The sequence below is a fragment of the Adelges cooleyi genome, unplaced genomic scaffold (genome assembly GCF_023614345.1).
Source record: "Adelges cooleyi isolate 19-005CV unplaced genomic scaffold, UGA_ACOO_1.1 ACOO_flye_CR_arks_rails_tigmint_CR_PRNA_30, whole genome shotgun sequence".
Taxonomy (NCBI): domain Eukaryota; kingdom Metazoa; phylum Arthropoda; class Insecta; order Hemiptera; family Adelgidae; genus Adelges; species Adelges cooleyi.
The window spans coordinates 948,538-970,013 of NW_026095971.1; the positions used below are offsets into that span (position 1 = coordinate 948,538).

Genomic DNA, 21,476 nt, shown 5'->3' on the forward strand with positions numbered 1-21,476 from the left:
GAAAACATTTTATAAGCCACATTTAAGAGGGCTATCCCGCGATACGATAATATAATAAAAACAAATAAAATAATATAAATTGTCGCACATTATTATATGTATATCAAAAAAAATCTCATCTTACACTTTTATATAATGGCTTGATACAAAATACATATTATTGATAACATTTTCAAACGCAAAAAATAAACATTAATTTACAATTAAAAAAAAAATACATTTTAATTTTATTTCTTAAAATTTAACGAGTTTAATTTTATAAGAGTGGTCAAGAACTACAAATGATCTCTAGCTCTTTGATATTTTTATTATTTCTGCTTTTGAATATTTTTGATGCACATGTCACAGGTCAAAATTACTCCAGTAAGCTATCTATCGAGGATAACTTTGTTGCGTATGGTCGTGACTACGATAAAAATGAACATCCGTATTTAGTATCATTAATGATAAGTAAGACAATTCAGTGCACTGGTACCTTAATAAAACCAAAATTTGTGCTTACGGCTGCTCACTGTACATGGGAACGAAAGGCAAATGATGTTATAGTAAGCCAAAAATATTAAGACAGAAATTTTTAATACTTAATTTTATATGTAGTTTCCTGACAGGTAATTCACGGCGCAATCGGCCTCTATACAAGTGGGAAGCCAGACGATTATGGTGATATTCAAAGAGGAGGTAGAAATATTTGGCAGCACGAAGAATATCACAATACGTATAATGATTTGCCAGATATATCTATAGTTGAAGTAAATCACAATATTATATTATATAGTTAAACTGTATTACGAATTTCCTACCATAATTATTGAAATAATTAAAATGGTTCTCGTTATGTGAGAAGGGGTGTTTTATTTTTATTTGTCTCTAAATGCTTAAAATTTATAAAAAAATCCCTACTGATTACTCAGAATGGACTGAGATAATTATTTATGCGGTCTGTAGGCATACTCATGTCTGAGTTCAGACCATATAGTAACGAATCAGAATACCCCGGAAACAAGAACCTTATACTGTAATATTCTCAAATAATATTAAATCCCATGAAACTAATTTCGCAACTATATAAAAACAATATATTTTTTGTGAGACGCGAAAATAAAAATTCAACAATATTATAATTGCAGTATTAAATTATAAGCTAATTGACTATCGTTTACATTAGATTGAAATTATTATCTTCAATATGATAGGTCAAAATAAATAAAAACTTAATATAAGCACTTTGAATATACCATAGGGTGTTCACGTGAGTAGCATGAAAATAAATCGCTTTGAAAATATCTGATATTATGTGTTAGTCCGAATACTACATTATTTAGAAAATTGGCGTTCTGATAGGTATTGTATTCGTTTGATTGGCTTAGAATTTGTTAGTAGTAGATTTGAAAGTTACGTTTTTGTTTTTTTTTTTTGGCTCTTTTTTAAAATTGGCGTTGTGTACGGTACTGTATTCTAATGTAAATGTATAAATTACCATATTTGAAAAGATTAAAATAAGTTATAACAATAAAAAAAGGAATAGTACCTATGTATTATATTACATTTCATAAAAATGTGAAATTGTCACTAGTTATCTAGGCTCTTAAAATTCAATAGACCTGAAAAGATTTCCAATGTGGGATTCTAAAAATTAATTTTAGAGAAGAAGAAGAGTTTTTTATTTTACCATTATACTTATATTATGTATACTTATGTATGGGGTGAGGGATTTTCGAGACGTGTATTATCGTTAATCGAATTACAATAGCTTTAAATTTTTAATCTATAGACTAAATCGCTAATAAATTAACTAGCTTTTTATTGCAATAACAAATTATTGTTTTAAAGTTATTTCGCTACTTGGCTACTTCGTTATTTGATCAAACAACGAAGTAATTGAGTATCTCGCCAACCGAGCAACGGTATCGACCAAAACTAATAAAAAAATAAACTTGTTGTACAGATATCGAGACCATTCGTTTGTTCGAAATACATAGAAATAGGCGGCCATCCGAAAGAGTTTAGCTCCGACAGATCGGTCGATTGCATTGGAATAGGATTCGGCAACATGGAAACGAATGGCGTACCATGGCGTGTAGGAAAACAGTATAGTTGTCGAGTTAAACATGGTCCGAATGCATGCCCGAATATGAGCGGTATTATGTTCTCAATGATTTATGCGGAACAACTAAAACACGCTGTTGTGTAATCGATTTGTTGTTTCGCTCAAGATAAAATTCGGAAAATGTATTTGTGTGTCCAACAAGGCAAAAAACAGACATGCAGCGGCGACAGTGGCGGCCCTACAATTTGCAATGGAAAACAATATGCGGTTTGTATGGGCTCTTACTCCGCGAGCGGCAATCCAAAATTTAAATGCGGCGATTCGGATGTGGTAACGATGCATCTGTTTTTATACTTCTTTCGAGATTGGATTTCCGGTGTTGTTGGTCCATTAGAAAGTGGCGGAGGTGATGGCAGAGAGAAAGAAGAAGAGGGTAATGAGGACGACGACAATGGTGAACAGGAATACGGCGAGGAATACGCCGACGCGGCCTCAACGGTAACTATTCGTGCACGCAGCATTTTTTTACTAAAAATTATATTATGTACACTCGTTTTAAAATTTTCCCGTTTTAAAATTTTAATGTATTAAATGTACAAAATGTTTAACTGCAATATAATATTCATCGCTGTTTGGGTAGAGACATGTGTAATTTATTGTCCTGTAACGGATAACTTATATAGCTGACAAACCATAAATATCCAACTTTATAATTATTATTGCGATCGAGTTTTTTCGGGGAGTTTTTCTTTTATGAAAAAATATTTGACTACAGATTTTTGAAAAATACGACTACATTATAGAACCATACTATACTACGGACAGTATAATTTTCAGACAAAATAAAAAAACTACGCATAAAAAATCAAATTCATTCAAAATTTAATATACACCCATAATTTACAAATATTCATATTATATTATGTTAATTTCAATTTTTAATCCCAAAGTTGCCTTATTAGTATTTTTAGTCATTTTTAAAATAGCAACAAAAAAATCAAAAAAATCCTTCCATCTGGGAGTAGAGATTAAAAATATCTGGTACGAGGTGGTTTTGGGCAGTTTTTTACTAATATTTTTTTAATTTTTTATAAGTAATAAAAAAAATCTAAACGACCAAACGTCTTTATTATCTGACACGTATGCCATATTTCTACATTATGCATTAATACTAAAACACTTATAATTTAAGGTAATAAATGTCAACAACAACTGATTTAAGTTATATGTTACATATGTAATATTATATTAAAACAGTATAATAGTTTATTCAGGATGAATATACTACTCGAGAAAAATATTCGAGGAATTAACGTAACAGCGCGATTACCTTTAGAAGTATATTTTCGTTTTTGTGGCGTTTTACAGTTTACACGGTTTCTGAGAATATAACGATACTTTAAATTTGTAAGTGTAGTCAAACCGTTTATGAAGTATGGGAAACGGTAAAATGTAGATATATACATTTAAACATAAATAACACACGACACATATGTAATCGAGAAATAAAGCAACGAGTAAGTCACGTTTAGGTTATAGTAATACATAAAAATGAATATAATGTTAACTTCAATTATGGCAATTGGCATTACTATTGTTATATGGCCAATGTTCATAGATTCCAATATAAGAATAACAAATTCTGTCAATTTTTTTTTTTTTTGAAATAGTACATAGTTTGTAGAAATAACTTATGTTAAACAACGTCAAAACCTAGACGAAAATTTAGAAGTATAACTATTTTCTAAATGTTTTCTCGGAACATTTCCTAATATGGTGGAAAATATTATTGCTGTAAGTTGTGTAATGTTTGTTTGATGTTGAGACAATAATTTATTTTGTAAGATAACCATCAACTTCAACAGTGTGCAACAACTAAAAACGATTCATCTTTCAGGATATTGACTTCAGAGGAAATCTGCAATTATAACAAAACATCTGTAAGTCTTACATTTTTTTTTAGTACTCCATTATTAGTTATATTAATATTACATTCGTATTGAGAGTTTAAGACTATCGATAATTACCATCGGTTTAGATGTCTTAAAAATTTCAAATAACGCAAAACTACATCTTCGACAGCAATAAGTTACAAATAATTATAATATGTACTAACCGAGGGTAGCATGCATCGTTAGCGAGAGCAGTTTTGCTAACAATTTAGTAAGTTGAGTGTACTGTACAAAAGTTGTCTTGGTAAACTCGAATTTAGCCTGACATTGTGCGCAGCACGTTTAGTTTATTTAAGTCGTAAAATCACAGTTTCGTGCTATATTGAAGGAGTTGTGTACATAGGTACTTCTAAAACAAATGTTAAATTGTTTTTAAATATTTATTTAAAATGTGCGTTATTAATACCGGAGTATACTTTTGTGGTATTCTAATGTTTCAGGAATTCAATTTTTTACTGTCCATTTATATACGGTACATCAATAAAACTATAAAAACTACAATTGTCTACATTTAGATGTCGGCCATGCAATTTATGAGCACGAGAAGACCGTGATTTATAGTTTTACCACTAGAGCGTGTGAGAAATCCTGGGCCATTTCAAATGACCTCTGTGGTATAAATCATTCGGTATAATGTTATAATAATAACCCACAATACATGTATTGGAAAAAAAAAAACAATTTTATTGCACTGGTCAGGTCACAGGTGTAATTTAATAATTCAACGTGTATCATTGATATCATAGACAAACGGTTTATTTTTAAATAATACGATTTTTTACAAATATTTGTCTTTTACATAGATCCAAAATGATTTTGGTGACCTTGTTCTTAATTGGACGCTTCAAATTCATTTTTACCGCGCTACCAACAGAGTAGGTTTAATGCCTGTATGGTTGTTGTATAAAAACCCTAATTCAATACCGAAAAAATATAATCAATTTCTTGGAGTGCTTAAATAATAAAATTTATTTTTGTCATACTTTACCGAGTCGAAAAAAACGAGTCAACATTTTTTGGTACTATTAAAATTAAAAAGCAATGTATTGGTATTTTAAACACGTTATGTAGACATAATTGTTGAAGTCTGAGAAAAAAAGTCTTTTGGCCGATTCTGCTAACCACAAAAGAGCATTTTCATGTCTCGTTGAAGTACCGAATATTTTTCGCCCCTAATCTCTTACCCCTACATCCTTTCTCCTAACTCCTATCTGCTATCTCTTATCACTAATCTCTTATCTATAATTTCTTATTTCTGTACAGATACGCTTTTGTAACTAACACTTTTTTCGGTTATGTACTATGCAAAATTCTGTGAAGACTTGCCTGACTGTCAATGACCTTTTGAAAAAAAAAACTTAAAAAAGGTTTTGAAATTTTTCATTTTTAATGAAGTTTTTTTACAAATTGTATTTGATTAAACAAACTTTCCATATAATTTAAATTCTGTAAAATATGATTTGTACTTTATAATTACACCATTTTCAAATTATTTACTTTCATTTTGTCTAAAAGTTCTCAGTAAGAAGCCGAAGCTATGACATTTACTATCGCGGGAAAACTTAATCTTACTGGCAGTTTTTAAATGACATTCCATTCTATGATTTCTTTAACTTTATCGATCTAAAGAATTAGTGTAACGCTTGTTACAACTTACAACGACTACTATTTAGTCAGTGACTGTTAAACTACTTGGAGGACGTCTGAGGTCATCGCCTACGTGTTGACCTTCAATGCGTCGAAAAGGGTTGTCTACATAAACATTCATTCTATTGTTTTATAATGTCGAGATTATCTGACTTTTTTTGAAAAACTCTACCTACTACGAGTAAATTGTGTTTAGCTTTGTTTATAATAACGTTTTGAATTTTAAAACTAACACAAAAAAACCCTCTGATATCATTGATTGTAGTTTACCAATATTTAAAAACAAATAATAATTGTAATATTAATATATTAATTAATGTATTGAACGTGTTTTAAAATCGTTGAAGTAAAAATAAACTAAAATATGTATAAAGAAAATGTAATTTTTTTTTACTTTAAAATATGGTTTTCATAGTACAAATTATATTTATCATTAAAAACACCTTATTAACATTTTAATTTTAATTACATTATTTATAGATAAAGTAAGTAATAATATTACATTTAATTTACTAGATAATTTACAGGAAACAATTATTTCATAAATTATTTATCAGCTAAGACAAAGAAGAATTATAATAGTCTATTTTAGAACTGTGAATAGGAAAATGAGGTATACTCGAACAGATGGCCATAACATCGAAATATATACTCTGTCAGACTATAAAACATTACCATAATTAGGAAACAAAAATGTATTACAAAACCTATTAGTCAAATGTCATATTTTAATTTAATTCTTTACAATAATGCCACGGGTTATTTTCAAAGTATAACCTTTTATAATACTTTTTTCAATATTATAATATGTACTTACATTTAATGTAGATTTTTACAATAGATTTCAGTCATAAGTTTGTAAACTGCAATTCAATTAATAATTTGTACTTTATGTGCTATTAATTTAAAAAGTAACTATGTATTGCTATTGGGATTTTTTACTACATAATTTATTACACTAGTCATAATAGTGTTGTGGCTGGAATTAAAAAACAAACAAATTCAAAGTAGCCCTTTAAAAATATCTAACCGATAATTTATTTAAAAAATATTTTAATACAATATTATTTAAAAATATCATTTGAAAATAACTGTCACAATACATTGTCATCTTGTTTTTTAATTATGTACTTGGTAGAAAAAGAAAATACTATTAACACTTACATCGTACAAATATTTACTTGCAATATTTTTTGTCGACAAAACATTTAGAAAATGTAATACAAAAATTAATGCGGGTTTTTTTTATATTTTTGATTGACAGTTATTGTATACATTTAGATATGTATTGTCATTTATTTGTTGTCAAATTATAAAAACGGTTTAAATTGAAAAACATAATTTAATATTCATTAGCAAATTCAGATTTAGCCTTGTAAGTCGGTTACTTGTCTGAAGCGGAAGACATTGGGTAGAAGGTAGCAATGATGTAAACATAGATGGAAACGACCATGAGAAAGCCCAGACAAAGATGGATTAACATAGACTTATTAAAGAAAATAACCAATGAACATTGTGTGAACGGAAGTTTGCCTATGGCAGGAATTATGAAAGTGGATAATTTTGCCAGCGAACAGCCTTAATGACTATTGAAACAAAAATTAAATTGATATTAGTCATAATTATTATTATACTATTATTATGGTGCGTGATTTAAAAAGATATATATAACATAAATTATTCGACTACAGAAATAAAAACGTTATTTAATGGACAGTTAATTTTTTACAGCGTCGAATTTATTCAATATTAATGAGCTCGCTATTCAATTAGGTTACCAGTAGTTAAAAAATCCTCATTGTTTTCGAACAGCAAATATATTTATTTAGAAATATCACAAAAGGCCATATTCATTATTATATAATAAACTAATTTGTTATCAGAACAAGTAAATCCTATTGAAGTCACTGTCAATTATTATACCACAGAAAAAAAAGTCTGTACAAATTGTATTTTTTTTTTGTGTTAAGAAAAGCATCAATTTTGTTGACTTACATTCGAGTAATATTTAATGAACAATAAAGTAGGTAGTACGTTGTTTATGGGAATGGACATTTTTTTAACCGATAGATACAACTTATATCGTACTTAATACATTTCGTTTTAATTTATTTTATTTGTAAGATTAGTTATTGAACTACGTTACAAAGTGAACGTTTAAAAAAACAAAGTAACTTATTTTAATTTTAGCAGCGATGCGAGACTGGAAATTTTGCATTTTATTATTGACATAAAACCTATCTTTAGCGTATTTAAACAAATAGCTTCTCATTATACCTTTTACCAGAGTTTCATTGCTTAAAGAGGAAAAAACGAGTGGCAATGTTGTATTTGAAAGACTCATAATATGGTTCATATCGCTTGGTAAAATACATTTTTGAATATGTGTCAGGAGTTTGTGTCTCGTAAGATTTTCAGAAAACCAGCCATTTCTGTTGTTTTATTTAAATGCTCAAATTAATAAATTGATGCTTTTAAGTTATCAAAAATTTAAATCGTTTATAATTGTCGGTCTATCTAATGTTTATTGAGACAATTATTATTAATGGATTTCACTTGTGACCAAAGAGTTTGTATACTTAAACATGTAGCGAATTAGTTGAGTTATTCGATTGGACAATTGTTTAATGTATTGTATAAAAATAATTTTAAAAAAATGAATCAGTAAAAATTATAGTTCAGTTATAATTGAAATGTATTTTCCTGTTAAACTCTATCAATGCTCCGTAATTCAAAATTTAATATAACTTTGATGGCTCGATAATTTGAAATGAAATCTTATTTTGAAATCTCGTGCGTTTATACATATATATATATATATATATGTATATAATATATATTAATATATGGATATTGTATATATTATGTATACGGTTGTACATAAAAGAGAGCATTAAAAAGGGGAATCATTTTGCATTCAAACGAGGCCTTTTAAAAGGGAAAGACAGAAAGAAAGCTATTTCAGTTTCTTGTAGTAATGACGAGACAGGGGCATGGGGAATCTAAGGGGTTCGGTGGAATGTTTTAGGGTGGGTGGTGGATGGAGGCAAGGAGAGAGTTTTCATCTTAGTACATTGGGGAGGGCAAAGAATAAGAACTCTAAAGTAATATGATTCGTCGCCATGGCAACCGTCTTGTGTTATATATTATCCAAACACATATAAATGTATATAAATGTACACTAAAACTCACACACACAGAACTGTCAGACATTCGCCATAATATATCCAAGTTCCAACACACATACAATCACAAACGCGGGACGCGGGGAATGAAAGAGATAGACTTAGCATTTACTTTACTGGAGGAACCGATCGTTAATGTGTCAGAAAACATTCCACATTCTGAAGTTGTACACAACTTTCGGCTCTCCCTTGATAATATTAAAAGGACCATAGGATGGAAAACTGCTTTTTGAATGTATTTAAGGTATTTCAATTTACACAGTGCAAATCGTTTTACACCGACCCTGCTGTGAAGTTTTGAAACTGTTCCTCCTCTCTTCAAATCAAATTGGTTAAAACAAAGAATAACACAATACATATCAAATATCATAATAATAACTGTTGTACGACAACTTTTTCAAACAACGTCATTGTCATGTGAAATCCACTTGAAAACATACAACGCCACATTACATTAAACATTTCTAAAACATTGCTGACAATATATGAATTACGCTTCATTGATTGTATTTTGTCAATAACTAGAATTTGTATGTTTTGGACAAAATAAGTATGACATGCGTACTGGAACGCCGCCTATTAATATAACCCTAATTAAACGGTGGTTAAGTGTAAACAAATTACGTACTGCGGTAAAGTCTAAAATAATTTACGAATACAATAAAATATTATATAAGTTCAACAGAGCAAGACTTCCACTATAAATCACACTCCAACCGCAACTGTTCGGTTAAAGTAAACTATATATTAGTACATATACCTATATAATTTTTCATTTTAGGCACGTGCACTTTACTAGGAGATGGTTGCTAGACTATAATACAAACTAAAACACCCAAATTATTTCTAGTATCAAGTCCTAAAAAATAATGTGTAGTATTATAGACTGATGTAAGATTTAAAATTATATTATATTGTATTGTCGTCTATTCACTTTCATTTTTATTGTTTTTTATCTCATCTCAATTTAGTAGCATTTCAAAAATGAGATTAACCATACAAAATTGGATGGCTACACGCAAAATGGAAGCAAACATTTTTTAGCAACAAGAAAACCGTATGATGACAATTTAAACGTTTATGAAGAATATCATCGAATAATCATAAATTAAATGTTCGTATTTAGAGCCTATAAGATTATATATAAGTAAAATAGCAATTTTAATGAACGTGTCCAAATGGTTGTGAGAAAAATGAACTTTTCTCTGTAAGTAGTTTAAACACTCGTTTTTAAAACTTAAGTAATTGGGCAGCGAATAAGGATAGAATAATCAGGTCAGAAAGTAATCGAAGAACACAAAAGAAATAATGAATCAGATGAACCGAATGAAAGGAGCGAAAAAAAGTTAGTTGATCAAGTTTATTACTGAAACAGACTAAAGAGAAAAACCAATAAACGTGTTAAAGTGATAAAAGGAACAAATTAAAAAAGCCGCCGAAATAATATGTTCATCATCTCTAGCGAAAAGTTTTAGAAGTTAACCAAGATTTTTCTTAGTTTTTTACTGTATTGGTGTGGTTATAAATTTATACCTAAGTACCTAGTACAAATTGGAAACTATTTGGTGTGCCATGTTTTTAAGTCGAAATATATGAACAATTTTAGGGTATTGCCAAAAAGTAAGAGTTGAACTTTATCGACTTTGGGCCATATTAAGTATGCACAATTTCAGATCTTTAGAATTTATTATAACGATGATATATATATTTTACTTCATATAAGACAAAAATTAATGAATAAAATATCTGGATTTCCGAAAAAATAGAATTGACGTATTATCCAGATTTTCATAATTTAACACTTTATTTATTTAAGTTAAATAACACAATTAAGAGTTTTGGAATTTAATCAAATAAAAATGTGTACTTGACAAATAATTCGGATTTTTGGATTTGATTGAATTTTTTCGTTAAAGTTGAATAGTAAAGTTACCGTTTTACTTAAACATTACAAAAGTAGGCGTAACTCGTTTTGAATATTTTATATTTAACTAGAGCAAGAAAAAAATTAGCTGAGCTTGGATTTCAGTACCATTTTTAGAAGAAATTAGTCCCGCGAATAAAAAGTTATTAAAGCAAAACTAAAACGGTTGTTTTACCACATTGTTTCAAAATTCAACCGTTATAGTATCATAATAATTAGACTATAGTTTTAGGTATGCCTAAAAATGTTCAAAATAAAATGTCTAGGCCAAGATCTGGCTAAGTATTTGATTAACCTTATTCTATTCCAAATTTACCTTGGGGATGCAGGCAAATAGTCGCCCGGCCGGTGACAATTTTATGTTATAACTAATAAATTGATACTATGTTTAACACTTTTGTTACTATTGACCATACTATTTTGATAATTCGTATTGATAATTAACTTAAAAACATATAAAAAAAAAAATACATTAAACGTAAGCTAAATCAGCGTAAAAGTAAATACTGTTTTATAGCCGGTCGTTAAACCATAAAGTATTTTAAAGCTTTGAACACAGTAATATTTATTTTGGTATACTCTTGTTTATTTGCTTTGGTAAAAATTATAAGCTCACAAATGGCGAAATGTAATATCATAATGGAAAAATATTAATGACATTGATTTAAATAATGGTTTTTCATTAAATATGAATAATATATCTTCTTTGTCACAGACTTATAGTATTAGCAAAATATTTTATTTTATTTTTATGTATCATGATTTATTTATGTTATAGCAAAATGTCAAAGATTAAATTAAGTTTTAGCTTACACCTTACAGTTGTGTAACTTTTATAATGGAATGCAAATGGTAGTTTTTTTTTATAGCGATATAGGTATCTATATACAATTTGAGTACTTTTCTCTCTATAATTTTTCCAATTTTTTTTTTGAAATCTTACAAACACATTGGTTCTTTAAAAAAATATATATTTGTTTTACATTTGACACTTTGTTGAAATGTAATTTCAGAAATATGAATATACAAACTCAAAATCATCATAAAGTAAAGGTCTTGATATCATGTCTTAATTGTCCTTGGGTGATTACTACTTGTGATATCGAAGTAATTGCTTTTTACTTACAGAAAAAATTGTAAATGTATAAAAAATAAATGGATAATATAACTATCATATTTATTAGTTATGATCGACTCAATTTCAACTATACAAGGGAAAAGTTACCGTTTTCAAATAAACCATATGTCTACAAAACCATTCTCAGAATCAGTGTTTGATTAGACATTTTATTCATAAAAACACTTAGATTTCAAATAATTTAAAAAATGAATTTTAAATTTGATTATAATAATATACGTTTTATTTTTTAAGCTCAGAGGCAAACAAAAAAGTTTTAATCAAGTTTACAAAGACAATAATTCTATTTTAGTACATCACAAGAGAGCTTTCCAGTAATTTACGTTTATACTTCTCTCTCCGTTTCTCGCATCCAACTAATTTATGACCCGCACTTTGCTATTGGATGGCCGTATTTTAGTTTTGAACTAAATTCAATTCATTATATGAAAGACAATTGAATCAGGTTGTTCATGTATATGAGTATTATATTATATAACGTATAATACCAAGAATAATAAATTATTATACTTTATGATAATAACAAACAACTTAAAAACATGTTATTTTATTTCTGATGGTTTTGGTAGAAATATTAAAAATTTTAAAACTTGATAATAGGTTAGGCACGGAAAGAAATATATATGAAATACAATTTAGTAATCAATTTTTGGATATTAACAGAGATTATGATAATAAACGCTTATTTATTTATAATACTTTAGAAAAACTTATTGTAAATAAATTAAAAAGGTTTGAAATATTTTAATCAAATTCATTTTTCAAAATATTACTAAAGATAATTTTAACGAGAAAAACTTCAAAGGGAAATAAACCATATTTTCTAATAAAATCGAGTTGGGTGTTCTTTGTTTTCAAATTATTTTAATAACGTAAAATGTTTAGCAATGTTTATTTCAATTTAGCCTTTTAAGCTTTACGAACGTTACAGCCATGTCCTGAACTCAGTTTACATTATTTTAAAGGACTTTTATTTATACTTTGATGATGGATGAATAAGGGTTGCTTCGTTACCATTAGTTTTCTTTAAAAAGTAGGAGGAAAAAGATACTATTGTTAAAACAATTATAAACTTAATCACTTCCAAATCTCTAATTTCTCAAGTACACTATTAAAAGGATTAATAAGCTGAACATTTTAATGGGCCCCACGCCATAGTACAACATTTGTATAGAGAATTCCTTTTACTCAGTCGAGTGGTTAAACAATTATGAAGACTATACATATGATAAAGGAAACTTGAGGCCACGCATGTCTTCACATCAAACAAAATGTACACAATATTTTAAGTTTCTCCGAGACTACTTAATTTATTTTTTCCTTTTAGTTTTAATATACTTTGTTTATTTTTTTACGTTTTATTCAAAAGACACTGGAATTTTGACTTTAAACTCGGCCATCTTCACTGGTACTGTATGTATATTACACCGGGTGATTATTCTTACGACCTACATCAGTTTCCTCTTAAAATTATTGAAGTTTTGTAATTTTTCTTTTTGAACATTTTTTTTTCGTTAACGCTATATTACAATATTATTATATTCAAATTGGTCTATTTTTGAAAATTAATGATAACCTATGTATGTTATCAACTTTTTAAATTAAGAACAATTGGCTGAAAATGTTGACTCATTCATAACCGGTTTTCAGTAAGTAGTTCTTATGTTATTTAAGTCTAAAATTTAGGTAGGTAAGGTGGAGTGCAGATTTTTTTTATCTGCACGCACGACTCAACCGCGCTCAACCGCTCGTCCTAAATTGTAAACTATAATAACTTTAAAAGAAAATATCCAAAACTGGTTATCGACCAATCAAAATGTTCAGAAAATTATTCTTTATTAAAAAATTAACTCATTATGTAGTTACGTTAGTTTCAAAAGTTGATTGGAAAATACTAAAAAAGGTAAATACTATGTTTTATAATATTTTACATGTACACAAATAAAAACGTTTTCAAAAAGAAAAGCTATAAACTTGTAAATATTTTCCGAGAATTTCCGAGTATTTTATTTATATTATCAACGTTATAGTTTTATTGTGTTGGCAAATTGTAAGTATGATTAAAGTTATCGATTTTTTTTACGCTTACATAATACACTATTATAATAATACTGTTTTTTGAAGAGATCAAAGTTTTTATTATAAACAATTATTATTACCATTAGTTTAAAGTCTTAGCGGCGTTGCCGGGAAAATAGCTTTGTGAACAACTTTGGTTATTATACTAAACTTTTGTTTGCATTATACTATCGTAAGAAACTTTAAAATATTATGAATAAATATGATAAAAATGTAGAAATATTAAAAGGAAAAAAATACTCTGGCAACTTATTCCCCACATCTCTTTGCCCGTTATTCTACAATAATACATTCATATTTCTTCTCATTTTTTTTTTTTTTATATTATTAATACTGACTTGTAATGGAATTTTGCTTGTACACACAAACCCAGTCCTACGATGAGGAATTTCAATATTCTCCCTCTTCAAACAGAACCATTCGACGACCGCAGACCACGCGGACAAACTAAAACCATCGTTTATTAAAATCACTCCACCCCACACTCCAATGCCTTGTTTCCAGATAGGATTAAAACCTTTTCCATCATCGTGTTATTATCTTAATGGCCTTTTTCGAATCTCTCTTCGTCGTCCTTAAAATGTATTCGTACATGTATAAGCTACAAATTAAAATTATTACATTATATACAGTTCAATATTACAAAATTGTCTGTGTAACAATTTCTGTTTACAAAACCGTTTTCGGATAGTGACAACATGGAGCTATTCGCGTTTAACTTTTTTCAGGAAAACTACGATTTAAAAACTTGGAGCAACGACAAATAAATGAATTAAAAGTTTAAGATTAAATTTAATTTTAGATAAAAATGTGATAACTTAAATGCAAAAAAGAGTAATTCTACTTTTATTTTATTTTATAAAATTAAGAACACCTAAAAATTATTATTCCTGTACAAAAACTCAAATGATATTAAGATAGAATTATAATTAAAACTCGGATGTTAATGACTTTGCATAATATTTTTTTAGTGAAATCATATTTATACCGGATTACGATAAAAATTCTATTATAAAAGACTAGATTTCAAATCGGCAAACTTATATTGCATAATATATTTGCATATTTGACACTTTTGAACGTATATTTGCCTGAAATGATTATTTATAGATTTAATATGCTATATTTGTAAGAATAATATTGATAAAAATGTTCCATTTTATTATTATTTTGTGTTTACAAGTATGAGCTCAAGGAAATTATACACAATTTGAGAAAAAATATCATACAAAAATTCTGGTTGTACAATATTGTTCAAAATGTCTAAAATAACCATTATTGTTCTTTTAAATTTCAAAACATCATCAATATATTTGTAATTTAATGTTATCCTGGTACATAAAACACCTTTTAAATAATTACTGAAGCTAACTAACATTTCTAGCCGATTTCAATAAAAACGTATAATTGCATATTTTTACATTTTAAAATGCATATTTCATTACATTTATTATGGTCGTTAAACGTCCGAGTTCTAATTATAATAATAATTTTAGAACGTTTTATATTACATAATAATGATTTTGTTTCGGATGTAAATAATACAAATAATTTATTAAATAAAAAATAAAATACTGAAACTTATTTTATAATTATTATACTTATTTATAATTGGGAAAATTCTGTTTAATTTATAGCTCACGATGTAATAATATTTCATCACAACAACATTAATAGTAATGAATGGTTATCGAAGTTGGCGGAAATTATAATCCTTTTAACATATTAAACTTTATGCGCTATACGTTGGAAATTCAAAATTTAATATGCGTTCCGGCCATAATGAAAGGAAAACGCTGCAATAATGATTTATTTAAATTAATAGGTTTTTGTAGATAAAGTACTATAAATATGAATATTCTTTTATTGATAAACTCGATTCTGATAGCAATTCGATTAATCTCATTAAATGATTTTCAGAACTACCGGCAGCCGGGGTGAATGGTGAATACAAATTTGTGTAGTAATTAAGTATATTTAATACAACAGACATATTATCATGTTCTATTAAAATTGTAAGAAAAAAAAACACTTTTTTCGTTGATAGTTAAACACATCACTTCCAAACAGTGGTAATTAAAGAAAAGAGTATTAATAAATATAATAATAATGACTGAAATAAAATATAGGTTGCTCTATAAATATACAATAACACCACTAAAAAAAACAAAATAATTTGTCGAACTAACCAGCAGATGGGCATATTTATTTAAGTTAAAAGTTAACTCGATGACTAAACATTTTAGTCATCACATAAAGTTAACTTTTTAGTCATGATTAATTTTTTAATCAAACAATAACAAATAGAATTAATCATGAATACAAATTTCAACTTTGAAGCACGATTAAATTAGTTATGATTGAAAAAGTTAATCATGAACAAAAGTTTAATCAATCATGGTTGAAAAAATCAATCATGACCAATAGTTAAATTAGTCATGACTAAAAAATTTACTTTTTTGTAGGTACACACGAATAAAGTTATTAGAGATTGATGAAATACATTTTTCCACAATTTAATTTTATTATGTATGATTTTATTCTAACTTGAAAACCATGTCATTTTTATCTTAAGTGTTTTTTTCTGGTTCCCCTAAAATTACTAAAAAAGCTAACGCGAATAATAGTTAAATTAGTCATGATTGAATGATATTAATCACGTATAATAGTTAATTTAATCATTTTTCGGTATGGTCGAATAATCAACTTTTATTCGAAACATTATTTAAATAAAATACTAACTAAAATATAATGCCCAACTCTGCCAGTAGGCCTCTCAGATAAGTGTCAAGTGCATGTATTTTAAGCGTTCCATAATAAATCTTTATTAACCCACTATTCGTATTTTAACCATCAATTCTCATCATTTTTAATGAATGAAAGTTAAATGTAAATTTTGATTGAAATTTAAATCACTTAATTGATTGACACCGTTAAGGAACGTCCTATTCTGTACGACGAAATATTAGTATGTATTATTCTGCAAACAAAAATTGAACGTATTGTAAAATCAAACGGTAGAAAAAGAGTAAAAATATGTTGTAATTTTAAGAAACGGTGGTAAATTATAGCGCCAAAATCAAATGATCGCCAATATAACTAAATACACTTAATTTTTTTTTTATGCGACAACAGTATTAAAACCAACACTTTGTGAAACCCTATCTACTCTCGTTATATCATTCTTATCAACGCATTTATACTCACTTACTTAATGACCAACATTCACTTTCATAAATCAATGCAATCTCGTCTAAATGGTCTACCATGAAAACAAAACCCATTTTTTTATTTGCCCTATGTAAGGTCAGTTCATGTCAGTTTTTAGTTAGCCATAACGGACACGAGAAAACAATAAAATAATTGTGATTTGGCCGTGTTCCGGCTTTATTGCATAGCAATAATACTAATTATAGCATATTTAATAATAATTATTCTATTATGAAAATCGTACGCCGTCAACAGATGACGACACTTCCTTACATAACCCGCGCGCAGGTGTCCAACATAATAGCCGTTACCCTTGTTGTTAATTTGAGAGGAGGAGAGGAATACTTATATGGGATATTTTCTTTGAAATTAGTTTCATTAAAATCCTACGGCCGTAACGTACCGATCAACCTTTCTTAGGTATAATAACACCCTCCGATCTTGTCCGTACAACACGCCCCACGACCACCATAGCACCAGACTCTATCATTATTGTTCGTCCCGGATGTGTATGACTAGAAAAAAAAAAAAACGGTGTACTATAAAATAATATTGCTCTCGAAATAAGTTATTATTATACTATTTTCATATCGAGTTAATCGAAAAAGTAACCCGTTGAATTAGAAAGAAAGGAAATTATAAATTAGATGCCATCGACAAATTGTGAACTAGAATCGATAAAATGCTTTTTATATTATCAAAAACTTTCTATAAGTAATATTCTTTTAATATATATATATTAAATACTTGAGCTCCTATACAAAATTGAAAAAAAATTTTCATTTTCTATATATTTTGGCACCAAGTTCAATTATCATATCCAGTTCCTTCGGCCGCATTCGCAGTTACACTAATTTATTATATGGTTTGCCGTAGGGGTTTTAATTTTTTTTCCCGTAACTATTGTGACACCCAACTTAACCAAAGCGTGTTTACACGTGTGCTGCTAGCGTGTAGGCCTACTCGTATGTGTGTGTGTGTAAATAAAAGCCATACTGTTTATAATAGGGTAACGACCATGAAACGCAGGCAGAGGAAGGGGGAATCAGAGGAGATGACGCGACATGTGGTTCGTAATGTCCGGATGATGCACCTGGTACATAATGTCAACACCTGTTCGCCCGAGGATGGTCGTCCTATTGTTTTACTGTTAACGAATTCTTTTGAATTTTGAATTTTATCAACACAATACTATGAGATTGTATTTTACAGATGCACACGGTTAGAACAATTATAATTTCCCTAAAGTTGTCACTTTATTTTACACATAGTTTCCACTACCTAGTAGTCACTACCTTCACCTAATTAAGATGTTACGTTTCAGTATTATCATTATGTTTTTTCAATACATCTTCACTAGGATTAATATAGTATCGATTATTTTTTTTTTGGAATTCAGTTATAATGTGTTAACATTGTCATATTGCGAATAAATGTTTCATAAACTAAAGGAATGAAAAAAGTCAATTATTTATACTGTAAGCACAGCAATTCATGTTGATGTCCTACAAAAAATAAGTGTACACATTTTATGTACAAACGCTCCACAAAACAAGTAAGTAGATGAATAGATGTGATCCAACTTGCAAAATAATATCCTCCCGTATAGCAATAATTAAAAAAAATACTTTTATGCTTTTTAAATGCTTTGTTCGAGTTTGAGGGAAGTTATCTAAGCATAATATTAGTTTTATTTAAAAAAAAAAACAGTTTTTGAATAAGAATAAGGTTAATTTATATTTTATGTAAAATGTATTTCCTATTAAATTTATGAATGTATGTTTTGTATTTTATACGTAACACGTGTTAAATAAATTTTAGCTTCCATGCGGAGCAGAGAAAAGGTATTGTTTTTCCAATTATGTATTTTTCATTTTTATGCCCGACCTATTTCCGAAACTTCTGGGCCGATTTATTCATGCAGCTGATTTAAAAATTAGATATCGTACCTAAAAAGTACATAATACGCCGAACATATCAAAATTTCACTCTTCCTCTTCAAAATCGAGAAAAACACCCAAAAATTGTACATATAAGCCGTTTTTTGGCTGGTTATATCCTTAATATTACGCACCCAGGCCACAATTTTATTTACCATTCAGCATCACAAATTTCACTAAAAATGCCCCTACATAGGATGGTGCGCGAATGAAATAATATTGTTTGGATTTTGTATGGAGGCTTATAATTATTTATCATGTTGTTAGTTACTTCAGGTTTTTTTTATACATACTTGGTTTTACTCATGAAAAAAAAAGTCGATTTGCGTTAGTTTCTAAAGCAAGTAAATATTATATTATATCAACTTAATATAACAGCACGGTATAATTTTATAAAAAAATATTTGAATTAGCTTCAAGTTTATATAAAGTTATCCTTAGATTATTAAAATAACAAACAGAAAATACATATATATATATTAAAAATCCTTTCTCCGAGAAGAGGGAAACTTTTTCTTTATTTCCCTTTATTCGCTATTATTCTGTTCATTAATATTATAATTAAATACTTTGTTTATGCTTCTTAAATCAATTACGTATTTAAATGAAGGATACGTTCATGTACGGTAAATCTTATTTTCTTTAGTACGACTTCAGCTGCAGTTCTTGTATTACTAAAGTATCGCCGTATCCCCTTTCAAATAAAACAACATTGGGGTAAGTTCACGAGGTTTATTACTATATGCCACTCTCCCGTATTACTTATTAAAGTTCATTGACTCGTGTGAGATGATTTAAAAAATGACCCAAAAAATCTATGCTTACATTACATTGTTGCTTTTATTATTGAATATATCCAAAATCTAAGAGATATACTTCTTTGGGTTTAACAAATTATGTGCAATAACTGTCAATAATATTTTAAGCGATTTTCTTGATAATTTAACGCAACAATTAACAAAAAAAATATAATTGTAAAACATATCAAATCATTATTCATAAATAATTTATACCATAAAATATTTGTATGATATTTTATTTCACTAGAACATACATAATTTTACACAAAAACGATGATAAGCTTAGTTTTCTAAAAACTCTTTTGAAACTAAATATATTTAGTATTTACTGTTCCTTTAAACAAGATGATATACTCGTTTATTTTAATTCAGATAGTTTATTATTACTTATGTCATTAATACTAGTTAGTTTTATAATTATCATAATGTTTTTTAGTATGTATTCAAAGTAATATTCATAAATGAAAAACTTTGTGTAAAGCAATTTCATATAAATTAGCTAAAACGCGTTGTCGCATTTTGTTTGAAAACTCAAAAGTTTAATCCTAAATGCATTAATTTTCAAAAATGAGCTTACACAGTGAAATAATTTCTGGGAAAAGTACTTATTTATTTATGTAAGTAGGTGCTTAAATTGTCAAATGTATAATAATTTATCTACATAATGTTTTAAGAGATAATTTAAATGTCTTTTTCATCCATTAGATACACAACACTCGCGTCATTTACTATGGTATTAACTTAAGCACATGCAAACATAATATATTAATTTAGTCGGTCTAAGAATAAAATATAAATACAAAAATATACATTTGTATTTCTTCAAATTATGTATTAATAAGTATTCAATATTCTTTATTTAAATTTATAAATACTTATTCAGACGTTATACATTTTTAACATAAAAAACGGCTTTTTTTTATCGTGTACAATTACATATTTATATCATATTAATTATGGCTAAATTTTAGCCAGTAAGTAAATATTTTTCTACTTTTATAATATTCAATAAAAAAAAACCAAAATAATCATACGAAAAAACATGTTTTTGCTATAATGTGTAATCACAAAAGCAATTAATAAAAAAAAAATGTTTTAATAAAAATTTAAAAAAAAATGTATTACATTATTAAATTAAATTGTATTAATTTGCCTCGATTTATCTTGAAAATTTAACCAATTATTTATTTAGTTCTAATTAATATATTATATACGTTTTAAGATGTTATTTTAGTTTTTCTTTACAAAAATGTACACTCAAATATATTCATTTGTGTTTCAAATTTTTGCCAATTTAAATCTCAAGTTTATTTTAGAACACTTGTACAAATTTCAATTGGGATAGAGTATACTAATTAAACAATTTATTAAAAAAAATAACTTGCACATTCGTCGTTAAACATAAATAATTGGACTATTATATCTTTTAATTATTTTTGGTGGTGCTTCACAACTAATATATAATTAAAATAAAAGTTGTTTGATGTTATAAATTGAAATTCATTTATAAACAACTATTGCATCTAAGCTATAACTCAACATCTGGTTGAAACG

General features: G+C 27.6%; 1 protein-coding gene across 1 annotated transcript; it reads left to right on the forward strand.

The window, feature by feature from the left end:
- The first annotated feature begins 2,227 nt into the window (after window positions 1-2,227).
- On the forward strand, window positions 2,228-18,308 carry LOC126839293 (uncharacterized). Its single transcript, XM_050574523.1, has 2 exons — window positions 2,228-2,545; window positions 18,191-18,308. Exons 1-2 carry the CDS (start codon window positions 2,228-2,230, stop codon window positions 18,257-18,259), a joined length of 387 nt encoding a protein of 128 aa, XP_050430480.1. The 3' UTR covers window positions 18,260-18,308.
- Window positions 18,309-21,476: the final 3,168 nt, after the last annotated feature.

Bases quoted from the DNA above. Each gene is read 5' to 3' on its own strand.
- LOC126839293 (XM_050574523.1), top strand. From the start codon at position 2,228: ATGTATTTGTGTGTCCAACAAGGCAAAAAACAGACATGCAGCGGCGAC. The intron at 2,546-18,190 runs GTAACTATTCGT...TGTTTATAATAG, and splicing joins ACGCCGACGCGGCCTCAACG to GGTAACGACCATGAAACGCA.